Source organism: Temnothorax longispinosus, chromosome 10 (assembly GCF_030848805.1).
Source record: "Temnothorax longispinosus isolate EJ_2023e chromosome 10, Tlon_JGU_v1, whole genome shotgun sequence".
In the NCBI taxonomy this organism is placed as follows: domain Eukaryota; kingdom Metazoa; phylum Arthropoda; class Insecta; order Hymenoptera; family Formicidae; genus Temnothorax; species Temnothorax longispinosus.
The window spans coordinates 13,253,717-13,273,623 of NC_092367.1; the positions used below are offsets into that span (position 1 = coordinate 13,253,717).

The 19,907-nt window shown below is 41.6% G+C and overlaps 4 protein-coding genes across 4 annotated transcripts in view; all 4 read left to right on the plus strand.

Annotated features, from left to right (window-relative positions):
- Nucleotides 1-19,907, plus strand: part of LOC139819874 (cytochrome P450 4C1-like) — a 169,315-nt gene that overhangs the window by 83,593 nt on the left and 65,815 nt on the right. Inside the window, exons 9-12 of the mRNA XM_071789632.1 lie at nucleotides 179-285; nucleotides 375-443; nucleotides 1,522-1,690; nucleotides 4,569-4,748. Coding sequence (XP_071645733.1) covers nucleotides 179-285; nucleotides 375-443; nucleotides 1,522-1,690; nucleotides 4,569-4,748 — 525 coding nt within the window. The remainder of the gene's footprint in view (nucleotides 1-178; nucleotides 286-374; nucleotides 444-1,521; nucleotides 1,691-4,568; nucleotides 4,749-19,907) is intronic.
- Nucleotides 8,241-12,788, plus strand: LOC139820578 (uncharacterized). The gene has a single exon (XM_071790941.1). It carries the CDS (start codon nucleotides 11,741-11,743, stop codon nucleotides 12,764-12,766), a length of 1,026 nt encoding a protein of 341 aa, XP_071647042.1. The 5' UTR covers nucleotides 8,241-11,740; the 3' UTR covers nucleotides 12,767-12,788.
- On the plus strand, nucleotides 12,770-13,810 carry LOC139820229 (uncharacterized; the record flags this gene model as incomplete). Its single annotated transcript, XM_071790372.1, has 2 exons — nucleotides 12,770-12,891; nucleotides 12,976-13,810. Coding segments are annotated over 2 exons (957 nt in total), but the record flags the coding sequence as incomplete, so codon positions are not given.
- LOC139820579 (uncharacterized) lies at nucleotides 14,164-14,989 on the plus strand. Its single transcript, XM_071790942.1, has one exon. The coding sequence runs from the start codon at nucleotides 14,164-14,166 to the stop codon at nucleotides 14,944-14,946; it is 783 nt and encodes a 260-aa protein (XP_071647043.1). The 3' UTR covers nucleotides 14,947-14,989.

Sequence of the window (19,907 nt, forward strand, 5' to 3'; positions counted from 1 at the left end):
AAATCTGTGGTCAATGTTTAATATTATATAATTTATATTCCACAATATTATATAGCTTAAAATCTAAATATATAGTTTAAATTCTCAACGTAGTTAATGTTATGTAATAAAAACATTACAAAAAGTTAAACTATCAAACTAATACAGACATGCTTATATATACTATATTTCGATTTAGTACGAAGGAAACGGCTTGCAATGTTGGATCTTCTAATAGCGGCATCTCGCGAAGGTCTTCTGACTGATTTAGATATCAGGGAGGAGGTCGACACTTTTATGTTTGAGGTATATTGTATTTTGTAATCTCTTTTGCAACTTTTCTTATTTATTATTTGATTTATCGATATATATGATACAATATAATACGATTATAGGGTCATGACACTACAGCGATGGGTCTGTGCTACATTTTGGCACTTTTAGCTGAGCATAAGGACATTCAGGTATCTATGGTCAAATGGTGCGTCGCCATTCTTAGGCTAAGAAAAATTAAATAATTCCAAAAGTTATTTATTAAATACATATTATGTATTTCATATAAACATATTTTAAACGAATTAAGGTGGTTCATGCAGTACTTGCAAGTCAAATAGGCAACTATTTTTATTAGTGATAAATAAGTATGATTTTTGTCCGTAAAAATCAGCATATAATTAGATTTATTATTTATAACATCTTTAATGTTATACGACCTCTACGTAATTAAAATATTGAGACAAAAGTCACATCTTTTACTAGAGTTGTGAGCCGTGTGAATATATGTACAACAGCAGCGCGGCAACGAATAAATGATGCATGTTAAAATTATTTGGACATTTTATAACTTCATTGTATTGAAACTTGTATTTATTCAGTATTGCAGATCTTGATGCAACCTAATTTTAATTCTTTTCAGAAATGGACAAATATTTTTATTTCACCCTTTGCTTTATTCGGCGTCCAGAACATGGTAAACGAATTTTTTGAGATATGCGCTGTACTCATCAGCTGACACATGCGACGTTGCCAAGCTGCCGCTAATGCCGCTCGAGTCCAGCCGTCAGTTCCGTATTGTCGATTTAGTCAATCAAAAATTACGTTTTATTAATATATGGTACGGTCAATGAACTCGGGCTTTCATCTAGTATCTTGCAAAATGTTTATTGTATCGTTTCGTCAGTTTTTGGTTCGTTTATCTAGTTTTGAAGTATTGCAATTTTTGCAGCATAAGCGCTTTAACCTCGTTTTTCGGATAAGGGGTCCCTCCACCGCGTTAAATTGGCAAAGTTTACGGACATATATCTCCAGAACCAATCGGTTAAAAATTCCGAAATTTTACAGACACACTCGAGGAACGTTAATCTTTCATTTCATATTAAATTTTCCGGGCTAAGTACATATGACCTAAATGCATGAACCACCTTAAAGGAGACATTTGTGAAATAAATATTCTTGGAGTTTTTCGGGAAATATAAATATCGTTTCTACACAAAAACATCACAATGACCAGAATCGCCTTTTTCATTAACAATAATGATGCAGGATCGTGTCAGGAACGAAGTCGATACTGCGTTACAAGAGAACGGGGAGAAATTTACTATGAAATTATTGCAAGACCTACCATACTTGGACAGATGTATAAAGGAAGCATTGCGCTTATATCCTAGTGTATTTCTAATATCACGAATTCCTGCGGAAGATGTAAAATTACGTATGCATCTAACCAATTTCTAATTGTATACATTTTTTTATATACATATTACGCAGCATGTAAATGTATGAGCTCTAATAAGAGCTCCGTTTGCCTACATTTTTTATTTCCAACAGCTTGTTTGCCCACATTTTACCGAGAGCTTCGTTTGTCGACATTCCCAAATGCCTATAAAGCCTACAAGCTAATTGCCTACAAGGATTATTGCGCACCCCTTATGGAAAAATACACTCAACGTTTAGTATTAACCGTTAAAAAAACACCATAGAAAAACCCTTAAAGTTGAGTGTGATTTTGGACCGCCAATTGAAGGTTAACCTTCAAATGATGGTTAACCTTCAATTGGCGGTCCAAAATCACACCCAACTTTAAGGGTTTTTCTTTGGGTGATGGTTAACCTTCAGGTGATAGTTAACCTTCAATTAATGGTTAATCCTTAAAAATGATGGTATAAAATGAACCCTCAAATGGAAGTAACAAATATGGCGTCTCAATGAGAATCTCTTAAGGCTCCTGGGTAGTCACCGCGGCCATATTGGATTCTTACTATCGAGGCGAGGAAAACACCTAATTTTAAGTTGCGGTATTTTCCGAAATAAAAAGACATTTCAATAAAAAATCACGACAGATCGTTTCAACACACTTCAAAAATTGACCGGATACTATCCTTTTCCTTCGACAATAAACAAACAGCCATAAAACGAAGCTTAAACATACGGAAAACAAGCCGTTTGACGACTATCGAAAGGAGTGGTGAATGTTCCTTCCGCATATATATTTCTTGCAAATCTTACCATACGGTCAATTTTACGAGTTTCACGAATACGTTAAACGTCAGAGCACAAGTACAGAGCGAATAATAAAGAAATATACCGCAACTTAAAATAAGGTTGTCAACATGTCACAAGACAGAATTCTCCATTAGAGAGAGTGAGAGGAGAGAGTTCTTATTTCTGCCGCGACGGTACGGCGCTACCGTCAACGCAGAGTTCTCGGCTCAGGGACCAGGAGCCTTAAGGGCTCCGCTCGCTGGACCGGACTTCTCGCCTCGATCCTTCCTCTCGGACGCTAGCTGCCTCAGCTCCCTGGTGATCCGACTTTCGCTTGGTTGGTCTCCAGAACACGCGCCGCAACGATCAATCCGTCAAGAAAAAGGCAACGGACTCGACACGTTCGAAGAAACGCAAGCAAGTGCGGCCATGACACCTAACAAGTGAGGAAGAAGGCGGGGGCTCTTTGAAAGTGGCGACTCGCGCGTCGCGCCATCTAATGTGAAACGATCGGGCGTTGTAAAACGCGAAAAGAATTCGAGCGCAATATCTGAACAAATTATTTAATTTCTAATAAGTCCAATTATTAATATTTATTTTCATAATTGAACTTATTTTTTATTTTGACAAATGTAAATACAAATATCTTATTGTATTAATATTTAATATTAATAATTTAATTAGTTGGTTAATTTAACTTCTTGTTTAATAAATGAGCGGATGTAATATTGAAAATGTACCTAATGTTATATAATATTTTAATTTTCAAAATTGTCAAATTACAAACAGGAATTTTGTTGTGACTTTTACAGTTATAAAGTAAATATTTAATGGAAATAGAAACTATAAAAAATTAATATTGTAACACAATTATTGTAATGCTCAAATAAAAAAATATTTACATTATCCATGTTTGCCAATACAATATAATTTTTTATTCATATTGCATTTTATATAATGGCAATGTTTTCATTTAAATAATTTGACTTGGGCCCTATTAGGCTCAATACAGGCCCTGGATCCAAATCCAATAAGATCATCTATTGGCCCCCTTCAAACCTTTCAACTTTTATATCTGAAACACTTCCAATAAACCAAGCCGTCAATTGACACTTAACAAAAATTAACACAATAACATTTAAACGACACCCAACAATAAAAGGATCATGGCGACACTGATTAAATCGACATAGAATATTAAAGGTTAACACTCTGTTAACACCAAACCAACATCCAACGATGAGGATCAATCTCCAACCTACACTAAACATTGAGGCTTAATCCCCAACCTACACCTATCATTGAGAGTAATCTCCCAATGTACACTCATCATTGAGGATTGAACCCACGACATACCTAAACCTTAATGGTCAACACTCAATCTACACCTAAATTTAAGTGTTGACACTTAACTTTGATGAAATTTGGGCGTAAGTTTAGTGTTAACACTCAATTTAGGTGTTGACCATCAAAGTTGAGTGTACTTTTTCATAAGGGACATATAATAATTAAAAATACAAACGTACATTTGCGCACGTGACTTTACGTACTTATTTTTAATTATTACCTGTGCGTAATAATAGTTGTAGGCAATCGCTTTGGCTATAATATCTGTAGACAATTTGTACATTATATAAGCATAAAAAATTATACATTAATACCCCTATAGAAAGACTAAAACCCATGGTGAAAAAGTCTTGACAATAAATTAACCAAAACCAATGATCGTATTATAACGTATGACAATTATAATATAATAGCCAGTTAGGTCAAATAAAAAAATGTTTATTGTTAATTATGTTAATTATTCACTGGCGATGTAAAGGTTACTTATTCGGTTTGATTATATATCTTTATTGATAAGTTTATTTATATAGTATTCCAAAAATTGTGTATACACGCTACATTTAATACAAGATACAATATTAACAAAAAATAATGTTAAGCAAATAACGTTTAATAAAACTTAATAATTACATCATATTTTTAAAACGTTCAAACTATAGGCATTTATTCCTATGTTGTATTAGATGTATATTTAATAAAAAAATTTTTTATAAAACTTTTAATTATTATTTTTAAATCTTATTGTATAATATACTTTTTAGAGTCGTATTTAGTACCGGCTGGGACATTCCTGCATCTTAATATTTACGCAGTCCATAGAGATCCGAATTTTTGGTCAAATCCAGAAGTATTTGATCCCGATAGATTCTTACCAGAGAGGAGCCGAAATCGTCATCCTTATTCATATTTACCGTTTAGTGCTGGACCACGTAATTGCATCGGTAAGCTATAATTTTTTATATTCTGATAAATGTATAATACTATGTAATACTATGTACCTATTAAATGTATAATGTATAATACCTTGTTACATAAACGGATTACGATACGTACCAAATTATAGGCCAACGATTTGCTATGCTGGAATTGAAGGCGATGATAGCTCCTCTGGTACACAATTTCTACTTAGAGCCTATTGATTATTTAAAAAATATTCGGATACATGTTGATTTGGTACTCCGACCTGCTCATCCAATTCGTGCCAAATTTATCCCTATCCGTAAAACAAATGCAAGCCTATAAAGCTAATACCGATTATTGATCATTGTAGAAGGCAAAACAAAAATCCTATATTTGCCTAAAAAAACAATAACGTTGTAATAGTAACACTTTGTACATGTGTCATTATTGGTTACAAAATTAAAATATAAGTAAAATATAATAAATATAATATCGATAAGGTATATAAAACGTAAAATATTTAAATAAAAAAATGATTATTTTATTAATATAGTCAATAATAATATATATACAATGTGTTTCTATGATACTTTTTTATATGCAATAAAGGTGCATGTGTGTAATAATATGGTCGTGTATAAATACAACTTTTGTACGTCCAATGTCAGACTTATGAAGGTACGATTTGCTTATGCGCAATCGAGGTTGTTGGCAATTTTCTTATAAGAAAACCGGATCCTCCTGAAAGCAAAGATAAAAATGTATTGTGCATATTATATTATATTAGGTGCGCAACTAAGTTTCCGGGTTTCACACATAGATGGCACCAATAACACATGTACTCGACTTACATGTTTGAAGTTGTCTGAAGTTATAGCTTGGACATCTGTTAACAATAACCAGTCGTTATACCAACACATATCGCAACGCAACAATATTTTTTCTAACAACGGAGATGTCGAGATTTGTGCCAAATAAACAGCATTTGCGTCCAGGACACCATCAAAACGCTGAAATGGGATCTGCTACCGCACCCGCCGTATTCGCCAGACCTGGCGCCTTCCGATTATCACTTGTTCCGGTCGATGGCGCATGGCTTGACTGCTGATGGGCTACACTTGACCAATTTCGAAGAAGTGCAAAATTGGTTGGATAAATGGTTTCGGTCCAAAGACGCGTCGTTTTATCGTCGCGGTATTCATGTATTGCCAGAGAGATGGCGAAAATGTATAGCTAGCGAGGGACGATACTTTGAATAAACCATTTTTTGTATTTATTGATAAAAAAACCCGGAAACTTAGTTGCGCACCTAGTATATGTATATATACATATATTGTTTGTGTGTGTATATATATTAATTATATTTGTTTTAATTGTTAAAATGCGCACAACAATTTAAAATGTATACTAACTTGTAGAGCGTAATAAATATAACATATATATATATATATATATATAATTATCTATCTATCTATATATATAAGTACCGGACGTCTGTCTGTCTGTCTGTTTGCGAACTACTCATTTGTTAGTGGACCGAATTTTTATCAAGGGTACATGAAATAGGGGTAGAATTTCTCGGGAGTGCCATAAAGTGTATAGTTTTTTGTTGTCGATTTTCTGGAAACCGGTTTTTTTAATTTTTCCAATTTTTCGGAAAATAATTGACCGAATCTTAAAAAAAATATGAAGTAGGGGTAGAATTTCCCGGGGAATGCCATAAATTGTATAGTTTTTTGTTACCGATTTTCTGGAAACCGGTATCAGAAATTCTTACAATTTTTCGGGAAATTATTGACCGAATCTTAAAGATTTATAGATCACACAGGGATAGAATTTTCCGGGGAGTACTATAAAATGTATAATTTTTCGTTACCGATCTTTTTGGAAGCCGGTACCGAAATTTTTTCAATTTTTCGGGAATTAATTGACCGAATCTCAAAGAATTGTATATGAAGTAGGGGTAGAATTTCTCGGGAAATGCTATAAAGTGTATAATTTTTTGTTACCGATTTTTTTGGAAACCGGTTCAGAAATTTTTCCAATTTTTCGGTTCAAAAATTTTATTTATTTTTTGAGGATGGGTTTAATTGCCACTGGAAACCAGTTCGTCTTCTGTCTATCTGTCTGACCGCGAACTACTCATTTGTTAGTGGACCGAAATTTTACCAAAAGTGTATGAAATAGGAGTAGAATTTTCCGGGGAGTGCCATAATGTGTATAGTTTCTTGTTACCGATTTTCTGGAAACCGATTCTTTATAGAGGAAGCTTTGTTTTTATAAATTTCGTATATGAACCTTTTATTGCGTATAAAGTTAGGTCTAATCAACCACATTTAAATGAATTATTTATGAAATAGGGGTAGAGGAAACCAAAGAAAAGATTGGTTTTAAGTTTTTGATGCTAATATGTTCAGATGTATAATTTTTCGTTACCGATCTTTTTGAAAACCGGTATCCGAAATTTTTCCAATTTCTCGAGAAATAATTGACCGAATCTTAAAGAATTATGTATGAAATAAGGGTCGAAAGAACTAAAGAATGTAATAGAATTAGAAAAATTGCTAATAGTAAAAGGGTTTCCGATTTCTGTTAAAAAAAAAATGTATGTGATGCTCCAATTTTCGCAAACTTTGAGATATCAAGCTAAATTTTTTTTATGGATAATTTTTATGGATAATTTTTTGATACCGATTTTTTGGAAACCGGTATCAGAAATTTTTCCAATTTTTCGGGAAATAGTTGACCGAATCTCGAAGAATTATATATGAAACAGGGGTAGAACTTTCCTCAAAGTACTATAAAGTGTATAATTTTTTGTTGCCGATTTTTTTGGAAGCCGGTTACGAAATTTATTCAATTTTTCGGGAATTAATTGACTGAATCTTAAAGAATTGTATATAAAGTAATAGTAGAAAAAGAACTAAAGAATGTGTATGTAATAGGATTAGAAAAATTGCTAGTAATAAAAAGGTTTAAAATTTTTGTTTAAAAAAATGTACATGATTGCTCTAATTTTCGCAAATTTTGAGATATCAAGCTAAATTTTTTAAATAATTTTTATTTTTATTTTTATTTTTACTTTTTTGTTACCGATTTTTTGGAAACCGGTTAGTAGGAGTTATTTTGAAAGATCTACCCCGGGGGCTCCGAGGGGGGAGCGGGGCGGGGGCGTACAGCGGGCGGGGGGGTACCGCGGGCCAGGGGGAAGCGGAGCGGGGGAACTCGAGGGCGAGGGGGTCCGCGGGGAGGGGGGGGACTCGAGGGCGCGGGTGGTCCGCGGGAAGGAGGGGTGGTCGGCGAGCATGTCGGGACATGTTTATTAAATGTTAATAAACATATCGTTGACAAGGGTACCGCCGAGGGGGGGGGGTGTCCGCGTTCTACGCCGAGGGTGGTCCGGGGGGGGGTAGGTGTCCGCGTTCTAGGGCGAAGGGGTCCGCGCGGGGGGGTAGGTGTCCGCGTTTTTAGACCGAGGTGGTCCGCGGGGGGAGGGGCATCACTTTATCGGCGCGGGGTATTACAAAGGCTAACGGGCGCCGTTCGGCTGCTGGAATTTTATCGGCGGCGCGCCGCGGGAGGATGGGGGTCCGCGTCCAACGGCCACGTCGGTCCGCGTGACGTCACACGGCTCGCCCGCGTCTCGTTCGCCGTTATCTCTTCCTCGCGCGCGGTTTCTCTCTCTCGCTCCCACGTTATTAATTTTTTAGGTAAAAAAAACAAAAAAGAAAATACCTTAATCTCGACGACGGGGGGCCCCATGGCCGCGGCCCGCCGGCATCCGTCTCAACGCAGCCATCAATTCCAATTGGTCGAACGCCTCGTCCGCCAATCTTTCGTCCTCCGCGGTTGGACGATACGCGCGACCCTGCGCGAGGGAGTCGGCGTAAATTTGTGCCCGCCCGCGTCCGATGGCCGGGAGGCCGAGAGCGTTCCGCAGCGCTTGCCCGCGTAAAATACCGGGTGGCGTGCCTACCTGAGCTGTTGGGAGCCGGGGCGCGGGTGGCTGACGCGGGGGAGCAGCGGACCTTGCCTCCTGAATCTCACTATCACTACTATCACTATCGTCTATAACTTCGGATTCGAAGTTATCAATGTCAAAGTTGGAATCAAAAAATTCCGCGATACTAACGTTTAGTACTGGCCGCCCGCGGGGGATAAGCCCGCGTCTGCCACCATTCGTCCGCGGGCTACGCGGGAGACGCGGGAGACGCGGGAGACGCGGGAGAGCAGCGACAAAGTCGTTAAAATTAAAATCATCAAAGTCGTTAAAATTAAAATCATCAAAGTTGTTAAAATTAAAATTATCAAAGTCGTTAAAATTAAAATTAAAATCATTTAAATCTGCGGCACTTCCCACAATTTCACTTAATTTTACGTATTTAGCCTCATACGGGGGAAGGTTTGGAGGCATCACAAACAAAAAAGTAAAAAACAATCACAAAGGCGTCACTAATCCTCGAAAAAAATATTTTCGGGCGAAACACGTTTAAGCAGGCTCACGGCTACGATGAGACTGAAGTCGCCAGAGAAAAATATAATGGCGGTCGTGTAAACTGATAGTCGCTTCCAGCGAAGTCTCACGCTACAAAGGCGAGCGCTTCATAGTTTACGATATACGAATAGGCAAGCGTCGCCGGAACATCGCTTCATAGGTTACGATATACGATACCTTAAATTTCAAGTGGCCTGAGTGGTTCGAGTCGAACGTCGCATATACGACTCGAATGGAAATGCATGTGAAGGAATTAAGTCGTGATTTATATTTAAAAAAAAATACATTTTTTATTCTTCTTCTTTTACATATTTTTTGTTTTTACATACTACGGTAGCGCACTAAAAAACAATTCTACTCAATAGATGGAACATCGCGTCGATGCACAGATTTGCGACTGTAAACAAAATAGCGAGTTAGACACTTGTCTCTGCAATGATCTCACCCTTCTAGAACATGCGAGCCGCCATTCGGTTACGGCGTCTCACACACTACAAAAGCGAGCGCCGATGGTCCGACGACGGTTTAAAGATAAAATAGCCGAGGTAAACAATTGATAAAATTTGTCACCGATGACGATTCAACCGTTGCGGAGTCTTTTTCATGTTTTTTCTAGTAAGAGCCGCTGCAGATTACGATTTAACCGTCGCGGCGGTATTCGGTTATGGCGCGGCATATTACAAAAAGCGAGCGCCGATGTCCGGCTGCTGGAATGTATAAACAAAATATGTCTAACGATAATTATACAAACGCATAACATCCATTGTCGCCAGGATGATTATGGATCCACATCTTGCGGATCACAGTCTTCGGCTAGCTTTCGCGACGCGAACGTTCATATTTGAGGGTAAAGTTTTTTTGTGTCAAGTATTCAATACAGAAGAATATTTTTCACGATAAAGGAGATGGCAATAATTTTGATATGGATGTAGACGAGGATCGCACGTTAACGGACGACAGTGATTATTTCAGTGATGAAGACGACAATCATGAAGAACTAAAATAGTGCTGCGTTGGGAAATCGTTGCACTAAATTTACGTACGAGACATTGCGTAATATATTTTTATTATTCAACGGGTGGTGCAATTGCACTATGTGCTCAGTGCATGGTTGCTCTATCGGACCTTGATTTCGGCATGTACGCTCGCCTAAAACACTTCGTTGAGAGACGCGGAACGACGCATGGTCGGTATTGTTCAAGATGTCGTGAAGCATTGTATATGATATTTCCGTGTAATATGTGCCCGATTTGCACACAATAAGAAAAAGACATTATCGCGGCTCTTAAAAGTTCATACTCGGGGCTGAAGTTTTTTGTCAAGTGGGCGGTATAAAGAAAACATTTTTTCAAAAACAGTGAACAAAAATAGAGATGGACAATAATGGATGCAGATTCATCCAACGAGAATCGTCCGTTGTCACCGGACAGCACTTATAACAGCGATGGAGACGATAACCGTAGAAAAGTTATGAAAAAAATAGTGTCGCGTCCCGAATTTTTAGCGTTAGATGGACGTACGAAGTGTTGCGCAATTTATTTTTATTTTAGATACGGTTTAGATAACCTGTGTTATTCGTGTATGATCGCTGCACCAGACACTGGTGAGCACATACGTAAATATCGAGAGCATGTAACCGAACCGTACGAGGTAATGAACGTTCAATTTTGCACAGATTGTCGTAATACTCCATTGTTTCAAATATATCCGTGCAACATGTGCCCGACTTGCATGAAGTGATAAAAAAAAAACATTATCGCGAGTGGGACATTATACACAACGTGCGCAACATGGTGCGGATAATTGAAGAGAAATCTGTGGAGCCTCCAAAATCTAGGGATGATATAATAATGGAATGTATTACAACAGATATCACCAATGGTTTGCGTGAAGAAGATCAAGGAGTGAAATTGAGGGATGTGCGACGAATATCGCCGGTGCAGTTTCTTCGCGATCGCGAACTCGGTATACGCGGAACCGGTCAACGCTTTGCTAGACAAAGAGTCGTTATCAATACCTCTTCTCCTTATGACTGGGATTCTAACGTGAGACGAAAAGTGTATCGACTGCTGCGGGACGAGTGCGTTAGCGAGGAAGAATCACGTGCAGCTCGCTGTACTGACGTTGTGCCGTATCATATTAAGCCTATTGTTGACTATCGCTATTGGGCGTCTAAATTTTGTGAACAGCTCTATGATTGTGAAGCAACATACATTAAGATTCATACAGGTATTGGGAAATACGTCGAATTGGTGGTGATGAACAATTCGATACGTATGTATATGTACCCTCACCGTTTCAATAATCCTAATCATCTATTGATGCTTCAAAAAAACTATGAACGTGACCTTGATGATATTGATAATTGGGAAGATAATCACTTTAATGTCCCCTACTCCATGCTTCATTTTTTTATGTCTGAGCACTATCGCATTCAAAGTGGCAAACGATATTGTTCAGCGTGCAATCGAGTCACGTGCAAGTGCTCCATCGAAGAATGTGACGTAATCTAAAAAAGACAGTATTAAAAAACAAAACATGAAACATTACGATGAAACGGAACGCAACCTGTTGGAACGATCCAACCAAATCGCTACCTTGGACGAATATTTTGCATGGACACGGCGATGCGAGGAATTTATTGAGCAGCTCGAAGAAGACTGTCGTTCCAAACGTCCGCGGCTCTCAATCACAGATGAGAGCCGCGTAAACAGACAATCTTTAGTGGCAAGAATCGCGCGACTCGAAGGTGCGAAGACTTTATTACAGAGATGGTTCGTACATATCGGTGGTGAGTACGCGGCGGGCACTAGTAGTGACGATAACGCGGAAAGACTCGTTTGGCGAGAGATCGATGCCGCGTTCGAAAACCGTGTATTGACCGGCGCGGTGATAAATATCAATTACATCGAACCGCGAAAATTTCTTGAAGACGCTGAAGTCATCGTGCTCGATCGTGTGCGGAACGTCATGCAAAGACACGCAAGTGTAAAGATAAACACTGTGTTCAACGGCGAGTTTGTGACGGGTGACAAACGTGCGAACAAAAGTGTCGGCACGGGAAACTATGAACTCTTTCGTGCGTCCGATCTGCGCGAGTGGTACGAGCGACACGTTATCGAGCCTACTTTATCGCGTCTCGAAGAGTTTCAGGAACGCGACAGCGGGTGGGCGTTGTCGCGTATACTCAATTTGACTGTGAACGTGAACAAATACAATCCTTTGCACGCGGGATGTTACATCAATTTCCCGCAAGAAATTAAATCGAAGAAAGCGGTGATCAACGTGCATTCTATGGACAATGCATGTTTCGCGTGGTCAGTGGTGGCTGCTTTACATTCAGTCGAAAGACATTCAGAACGGGAATCCTCGTACCGACATTACACAACAGTATTAAATTTACAAGGCATTGAGTTTCCAATGACTTTGAAACAGATTAAAAAGTTCGAACGACTCAACGATATATCCATCAATGTGTATACCATCGAGGGAGAGAAGACGCCAACCGTTCTCCCGATACAGCTCACCGACCTGAAGAGAGAAAAGCACGTCAATTTGCTGTAATGCGAATCGTACGTGCAGGACCCGCGAGACAACAACGTGGGGCATTTCGCGTGGATAAAAAATCTATCGCGTCTCGTTAGCTCGCAATTGAGCAGGCACAATGGTCGGAAATACTTTTGCGATCGGTGAGTACCTATACTCCTTTTTAATAAAATTATAAAAATATTTTTAATATAAAAAAATTTTAAAAATGTGTTTTTCTTTTGCAGTTGTTTACATTATTTTAGATCGAGCGAGAAATTGGAAGCCCACGGAGTAGACTGCCGAGAGATAAACAACTGTGCGATCCGACTACCGAGCGAGGATGACAAGTGGCTGAGTTTCAAGAATCACAGCAGGAAGGAACGAGTTCCGTTCGTCGTGTACGCCGACCTGGAATGTACCCTCGAGAAGACGGATGCGGATCCAACAACGTCCACATACACGTCTCAACATCATCGGGTATTTAGCATAGGATATTACGTGCGGTGCTCGTACGACGACTCGTTATCCGCGTATCGGTTTCGTCGCGATAAGGATTGCGTCGCGTGGTTCGTCGAGGAACTAAGACGTTTAGCACACGACGTAAAGAGTATCTTATCCGGTAATGTTTGCATGACGGAATTAACGCGAGACGAGCGGGAGATATTTCACAGCGCGACGCATTGCCACATTTGCGAAAAACCGTTCGAGCCAGACGACGTGCGAGTACGCGATCATTGTCATCTGACCGGTCGTTATAGAGGTCCCGCGCATTCCAACTGTAATCTAAATTACACAGATTCGCATTACATTCCAATAATTTTTCATAATTTATCGAGTTACGACGCGCATTTTATTATCAAGGAAATAGCTACAGAGTACGAAGGACACGTAGACTTACTTCCAATCACGAAAGAAAAATACATTTTGTTCACGAAACACGTTAAAGATACCGCAGAAAAATTAGATTCGCGAAGCGACATAAAATTACGGTTTATCGATTCGTATATATTTTTGAGTAGCAGCCTCGATAAATTAGCATCTTTTCTATGCAGAGATAAGTTAAAAATTGTACGTTCTTAATTTTTACAATTATCGACCGAGCTTCGGATTTGCCCACGGGTTATATTCTTGAGGTCGATCTAGAGTATCCGCAGAATATACACGACGCGCACGCTGACCTACCGTTCTGTCCGACGCGCGACAAACCGCCCGGCAAACGACAGGACAAACTTCTCGCCACGCTGTACGATAAGAAGCGTTACGTCATCCATTATCGCAACCTACAGCAGTGCACGCGACACGGCATTCGCGTCACAAAGATACATCGCGTATTGCAATTCGCTCAATCTACGTGGCTCCGCACTTACATCGAGCTCAATACGAAATTTAGAACACTGGCCAAGAACGATTTTGAGAAAAATTTATATAAATTGATGAACAACGCGGTTTTCGGGAAAACGATGGAAAATGTTCGCAATCACGTCGATGTAAAATTACTGACAAAGTGGAAAGGCAGATGCAACGCGGAGGCACTGATCTCGAAACCAAATTTTCACAGCAGGAGCGTGTTTTCGGAAAATCTGGTAGCCGTTGAATTGCGAAAACTCGAGGTTAAATTTGACAAACCTATTTACGTCGGCATGTGCATTCTCGACATATCGAAAGTCTGTTTGTACGAATTTCATCACGAGTACATGTCTCCCCTGTATGGTGACATGTGTAGAATTATGTACACCGATACGGACAGCCTTATATACCACATCGAGTGCGAGGATGTGTACGAGAACGTGAAACGCGATATCGTTAAATTCGACACGAGCGATTACGCGATCGACAACGCGTACGGTATAACGCTCGAGAACAAAAAAGTGCCGGGCTTGATGAAGGACGAGAATAACGGTGCGATCATGACCGAATTCGTTGGACTCAGGGCGAAGATGTACGCGTTGAGAGTGGATGGTAAGAAAGACTGTAAAAAAGCGAAAGGTGTCAAGAGCAACGTCATAGCGCGTACTATAACGTTCGACGATTACACGAGATGTCTGCGAGACGAAATTGAAATGACGCGACGGCAATCCTGTATACGATCGAAGTTGCACGAGGTGTACACCGTGTCCGAAACAAAAATCGCTCTGAGTCCGTACGACGATAAGCGATACGTTATACCAGATTCGACCGATACGTTACCGTGGGGACATTACCGAATACCTTTGTAACGTATGCATGTATGTATGCATGTATGTAATAGTATAACGTATGCAGTAGTATATGTATGTAATAGTATAACGTAACGTATTGTGAGTATTATATTACAGTATTGGAATGAATATTAATAAAGATATGACACATGTGTATTTCATATTTTTTACGTACTTTATATGTATTTCATATTTCAAACATTTTACATGTATTACATATTGCATTTTTATGTTAAGAATAAAAATACAGTTTGCACGAATTAAATAACATTGTCCTTGTGTATCCATGAATTGTGCGATCCATCGAATCCCAGCCATTTAACGTAAACCTCATCACCCCTCTTGCGCAGTACTTTCTCCACGAGATACACGTCCGGATAAGTCGCGCGATGCAACTCGTGCTCGTAGAACGCCCCAGCGACGGATTTTCCGCGATAGTCCTCGAGTAGATAGGTAACGGGATTGGTACGCTGCACTTTAACGATCTTAAACACCTCGGTGGTCCAATTCGGTGTGTAGCCCTTCTCGAAAATTGTTTTGTATTTGCTAACGCGCACCGAGTCACCCACTTTGAATTTTGCCGGACCCGCGATCTTTATCGCGCTGTACACCGTAGCCAAGAGTCTTTCGGCTTTCGCGGGGGTAACGTCGACGGGTCGCATGCCGATGGTTCGATGCTTGCGCGCGTTGTAATCCGACACGAGTCGCGGCAACGCGTCGACCCACTTGTAATTTCCGTTGAGCGTAAACATCTTCCACATGTTGTTCTTTAACGTACGATTGAATCGCTCGACGACCGACGCCTTCAACACCGAATACGTGGAATAATGATTGATGTCGTGTTTTCTCACGAGACGTTGCACGTCGGCGTTGTAAAATTCCTTCCCCATGTCGGTTTGTAGATTACTAGGGCACCTCCCGCTACGTCGAATTATCTCAGCGATAGCGTCAGCTGTCTCGCTGCCGCCTTTACCCTTGAGCGGCACGGCCCACGCGTACTTGCTCAACACATCGATGACGGTGAGTATGTAGTGGTAGCCTCCGTTGAAACGCGAGTACGGACGCATCTCGACGATGTCAGCCTGCCACAGGTCGTCGTACCCTCGCACTATGACGTGTCTGCGGGGAAAATTTCTTCTCGCCGGTGCGTGCAATTCGTCCACCAGCCGTCGCTTTTCGATATTTTTATCCGCATCGGTCGATTTTAACGGTCTCATGTTTCGTTGTCGCCGTTTCTGCTTCTAATGCATCGTTCGTAGCAGTTTCTGAACAGTTCATAACCGCTTCTGAACAGTTCGTAACCGCTTCTGAACCATTCGTGAATCGTTCGTTGTCGTTCGTCGTCGTCAGTTAACTGCTTCCTACCACTCATCGTCGTCGTCGTCGTCGTCGACGTTCTCTAGCCGTTTGTAGCCTTTCCTGTCTCCGCGTAGTTCGCAGCTGTTTCTAAACCGCTCGTAATCGTTTTTAAGCTGTTTTTGAACCGTTCGACAACCGTCCGACAACCGTTCTCGAACCGTTGAACAGCCGTCCGACAACCGTTCTCGAATCGTTCGTTGCTGTTCCTCGCCGTCGTTAATGAACCGTTGCTTCTCTTCACTCGTCGCCTTTCGATAGTCGTTTCTGTTGAACCGTTTGTCCATTGTTGTTCGTTGTCGCGTCTGATTCAACGATATTCGCACGTCGAAGCTTGTTTATCGCAGTCCGTAACGCTTGCACATCTTGCTCGAACGCAGTCAGCTTCTCGTCTGATTCTTTTCGTTGATTGCTCAACATTTTAAAGAATTGATCAACGTACAGTTTGTTAACCGCGTCACCGTCAGTCTCAGGTTGCGCTACGCGACGAATCTTGCGCGACCTTGCGTCAAAGTCCGTGGCGGTGCGACACAGAGCGTTATTGCGCACGAAATTTCTCATTAATCCGCTCCACCGATGATACGAAATGGCATTCGTCGCGTCTCCGCTGTGCTCGAACAATCCAAATTTGTTGATCGGCATTTCGACGCTGATTGAACGGATCGCTGTCGCACCGTTTAATTTATAATAAGCCCGGCTTCGCGAAGTTCCTCGATGATCGACATGATCTCGTTGTCGTGGGCATTGTTGCCAGCTTGACGCGAAGCGTCGAGCAATCGCAGACGATCCACCAGCTCGTTGGGGTCGTCCCAGTGCACGTAGTCGATCTTATTGTCGGTTAGCGTCATCGCGCGAGGCGCGAATAATCCCTTTCCGGATTTTTTCTTCTTGGATCCGGTCGACATCAACGGTGAGATTACAAATTGATACTTGTATCCCACGTTGCCCTTTAATCGCTTGTGAGGATCATGCTTGTATTTATGAGCACTCGTTGCCAACAGTATGCTCCTATACTTTTGCATATCGTCCTCCGTGTAGAGCTTGTCATCGGGTATTTTCTTGAAGATCAACTCGTAAATACCGGGTGTGCCGGCGTATCGTACGCCGTCGATATAAATGTTATCAGCTTTGTCCACGTCAAAACGTTTATTACCGAGCATCAATTCATTATTGTCGAGATAAACGCCGTACACTATGTCTATTGTTGGAATGGCGCCCAAAACCTCTGCGATGTAAATTCGGCTCAGTGGACCCAAGTGATCTTCCAACGATTCTATAAACCATTTTCGACCCTCCGACGTTTGCAACCGATTATGAACGGTCGTCCTGATCGAGTCGTCCGTGGTTTCGAAAACATTCGCGGTTTCAAGAAATTCGGGACTTGTACGTTGCACGGTTCGCGTCGGTGTAAAGGTTATCGGTGTAGAGGTTATCGGTCGTTTCGATTGATCAGATTTACACGGTGTCGATGACAGATCCGGCCAGGAGTCTAATCGTTTCTTCTTTCTCTTCGGTGTAGCATCCTCCTCCTCCTGCCCGCGCTGTTGAACGGATAGCGGTTCGATTTTCGCGTCAGCGTCGCTCTCCGTCGGCTCCTCTTTTTTCACCGCGATCAAGCTCGAGTTGTCAACGATCTTTTTCAACGGCCCGATGAGAGGTTTAAAGTGCGTGTCCAACTCAATGTCCTTCTCGATCTTACCGGTCTTCAAAGCGCGAAGTTTCTTACGAATCGAATTACTCGTCTTCGCAATCTCTTTCACGACCTTCTCGCGTTCGCGAATATTCTCGCTCCCGTCGATCGCGGCCATCGCGGAAAAAGCAGAGTGTCGATTTCTCTCTGTAACGCTAACGTTTCACCTCCGACGAGGTATCGGCAACGACTGATCGCTTTTACGGTATCGCGAACACGTTAAATCCTTTTCTGTATCGACCGTTCGAAAGCGCGCTGTCCTTGTCTATCACTACGAATCCATACTTTTGTTGCCAACAATCGTGGCACAACGCGCAAAATTCATCGTACGACATGTCGGTATTCACGTGATCGTTGTACACGTGTTTCAAATTGGTACCATCCTGTTTGAACAGGATCAGCAGATTCGCGTTGTCGCGTATCAGATGTTTAGGTATTCTCGCGTACGTCTGACAGAGATAGAAGGAGTCGACGCTCGAGTGCCTGCCCATTGAGAAATACTCTCTCACAGAGTCTTGCTTATCGCACGCTACGTCATCGAAGACGAAGATCGAGTTTGGACGCGCGTCGCTCGGTGGAATGACGTCACTGTTATTGGAGAACGTAAAGTAGCCGATTTCGTCGATCGATGTCAACAAATTCTCCAAATATCGATATTTCGGCTGTTGCAACGATTTCGAGTATACGTACACGTTTTCGAAACGTACGCCGTGCGGACTTTCCAGCAAGCTTATCAAGACGTTGGTTTTACCGCAATTCGAGGGGCCGCAAATGATCGCGCGTATAGTAGTCGGTAACATCGTACCGTGCTTGCGTTTCTCCACGTTGCCTCCCATCGACCGTGATCTGTCGTCGCAATTCGTCACGCGAATCGCCAACGGTTGTCGCACGAATCTCATTTTTTTCCACACTGCCGACTTTCTGGCTGACTCGAACGCCTATTTATAGGCGAGCGGAACCGCGAATCGCTCAGTAGCAAAAATGTTCGTCCTACTGTCGAGACCTTCCGATATTCGCGACTTGAGCGCCGAACAGCTGCAATTTGTGCCGAAAGCCGTTCTGTTGCAAACGTGCGGCGATCACGTCCACTACGTGTGGGACAAGCTTCCGGAACATATAAAGGCGGATTTGGAGGTTCAAGCATATCGTCGCTGTTACGAACATTACAATCAACCGTGGCAGCGAACGCACATCGACGGTCCCGCGCCAATGATAAAGGATTGCGGCGAATGTCAACGAAAAAAAATGGTGGAGGCCTGTTAAATCGCGCGATAAACGCACTTCCGTTCGAATTACACATTCCCAGCTATCAATTTTGCGGTCCGGGAACTCGTTTACAAGAACGATTGGCGAGAGGCGATCAAGGTATTAATCCATTGGACGCGGCGTGTCGCGAGCACGACATAGCCTATTCGCGTAACCGCGATCTCACCGAGAGACACGCGGCGGACGAGATACTCGCTGCGGAAGCGCGAAAACGCATTACCGCGAGAGATTCGACTCTCGGGGAGAGAGCTGCCGCTACAGCCGTCTGGGCGACCATGAAGGCTAAGACGAAGCTCGGAATGGGCTTGAAAACGAAAAAATCGAAAACGGTGAAGAAAAAAAAGCTAACGAAAAAACGGATACTTCCGACAGCGAAACGAGGCGGTGTATTGCCGATTCTACCGTTGTTGGGAGTTCTCGGTTCTCTGGCCGGCGGAGCGGCGGGAGTCGTAAAGGCCGTGAACGATAACAAAGCCGCGCGGCGTCAGCTGGAAGAGATGCAACGTCACAATCGCGCCGTGGAAGGTCGCGGACTTTATCTCGCTCCGTACAAATATGGACGAGGGCTGTATCTCGGCCCGCACAAACGCGGGCGAGGAGTAGCGTCGAAAATAAAAAAAAAACGTCAAAAAGACGTTAAATATGCCCGCGGGTATTACGACTAACG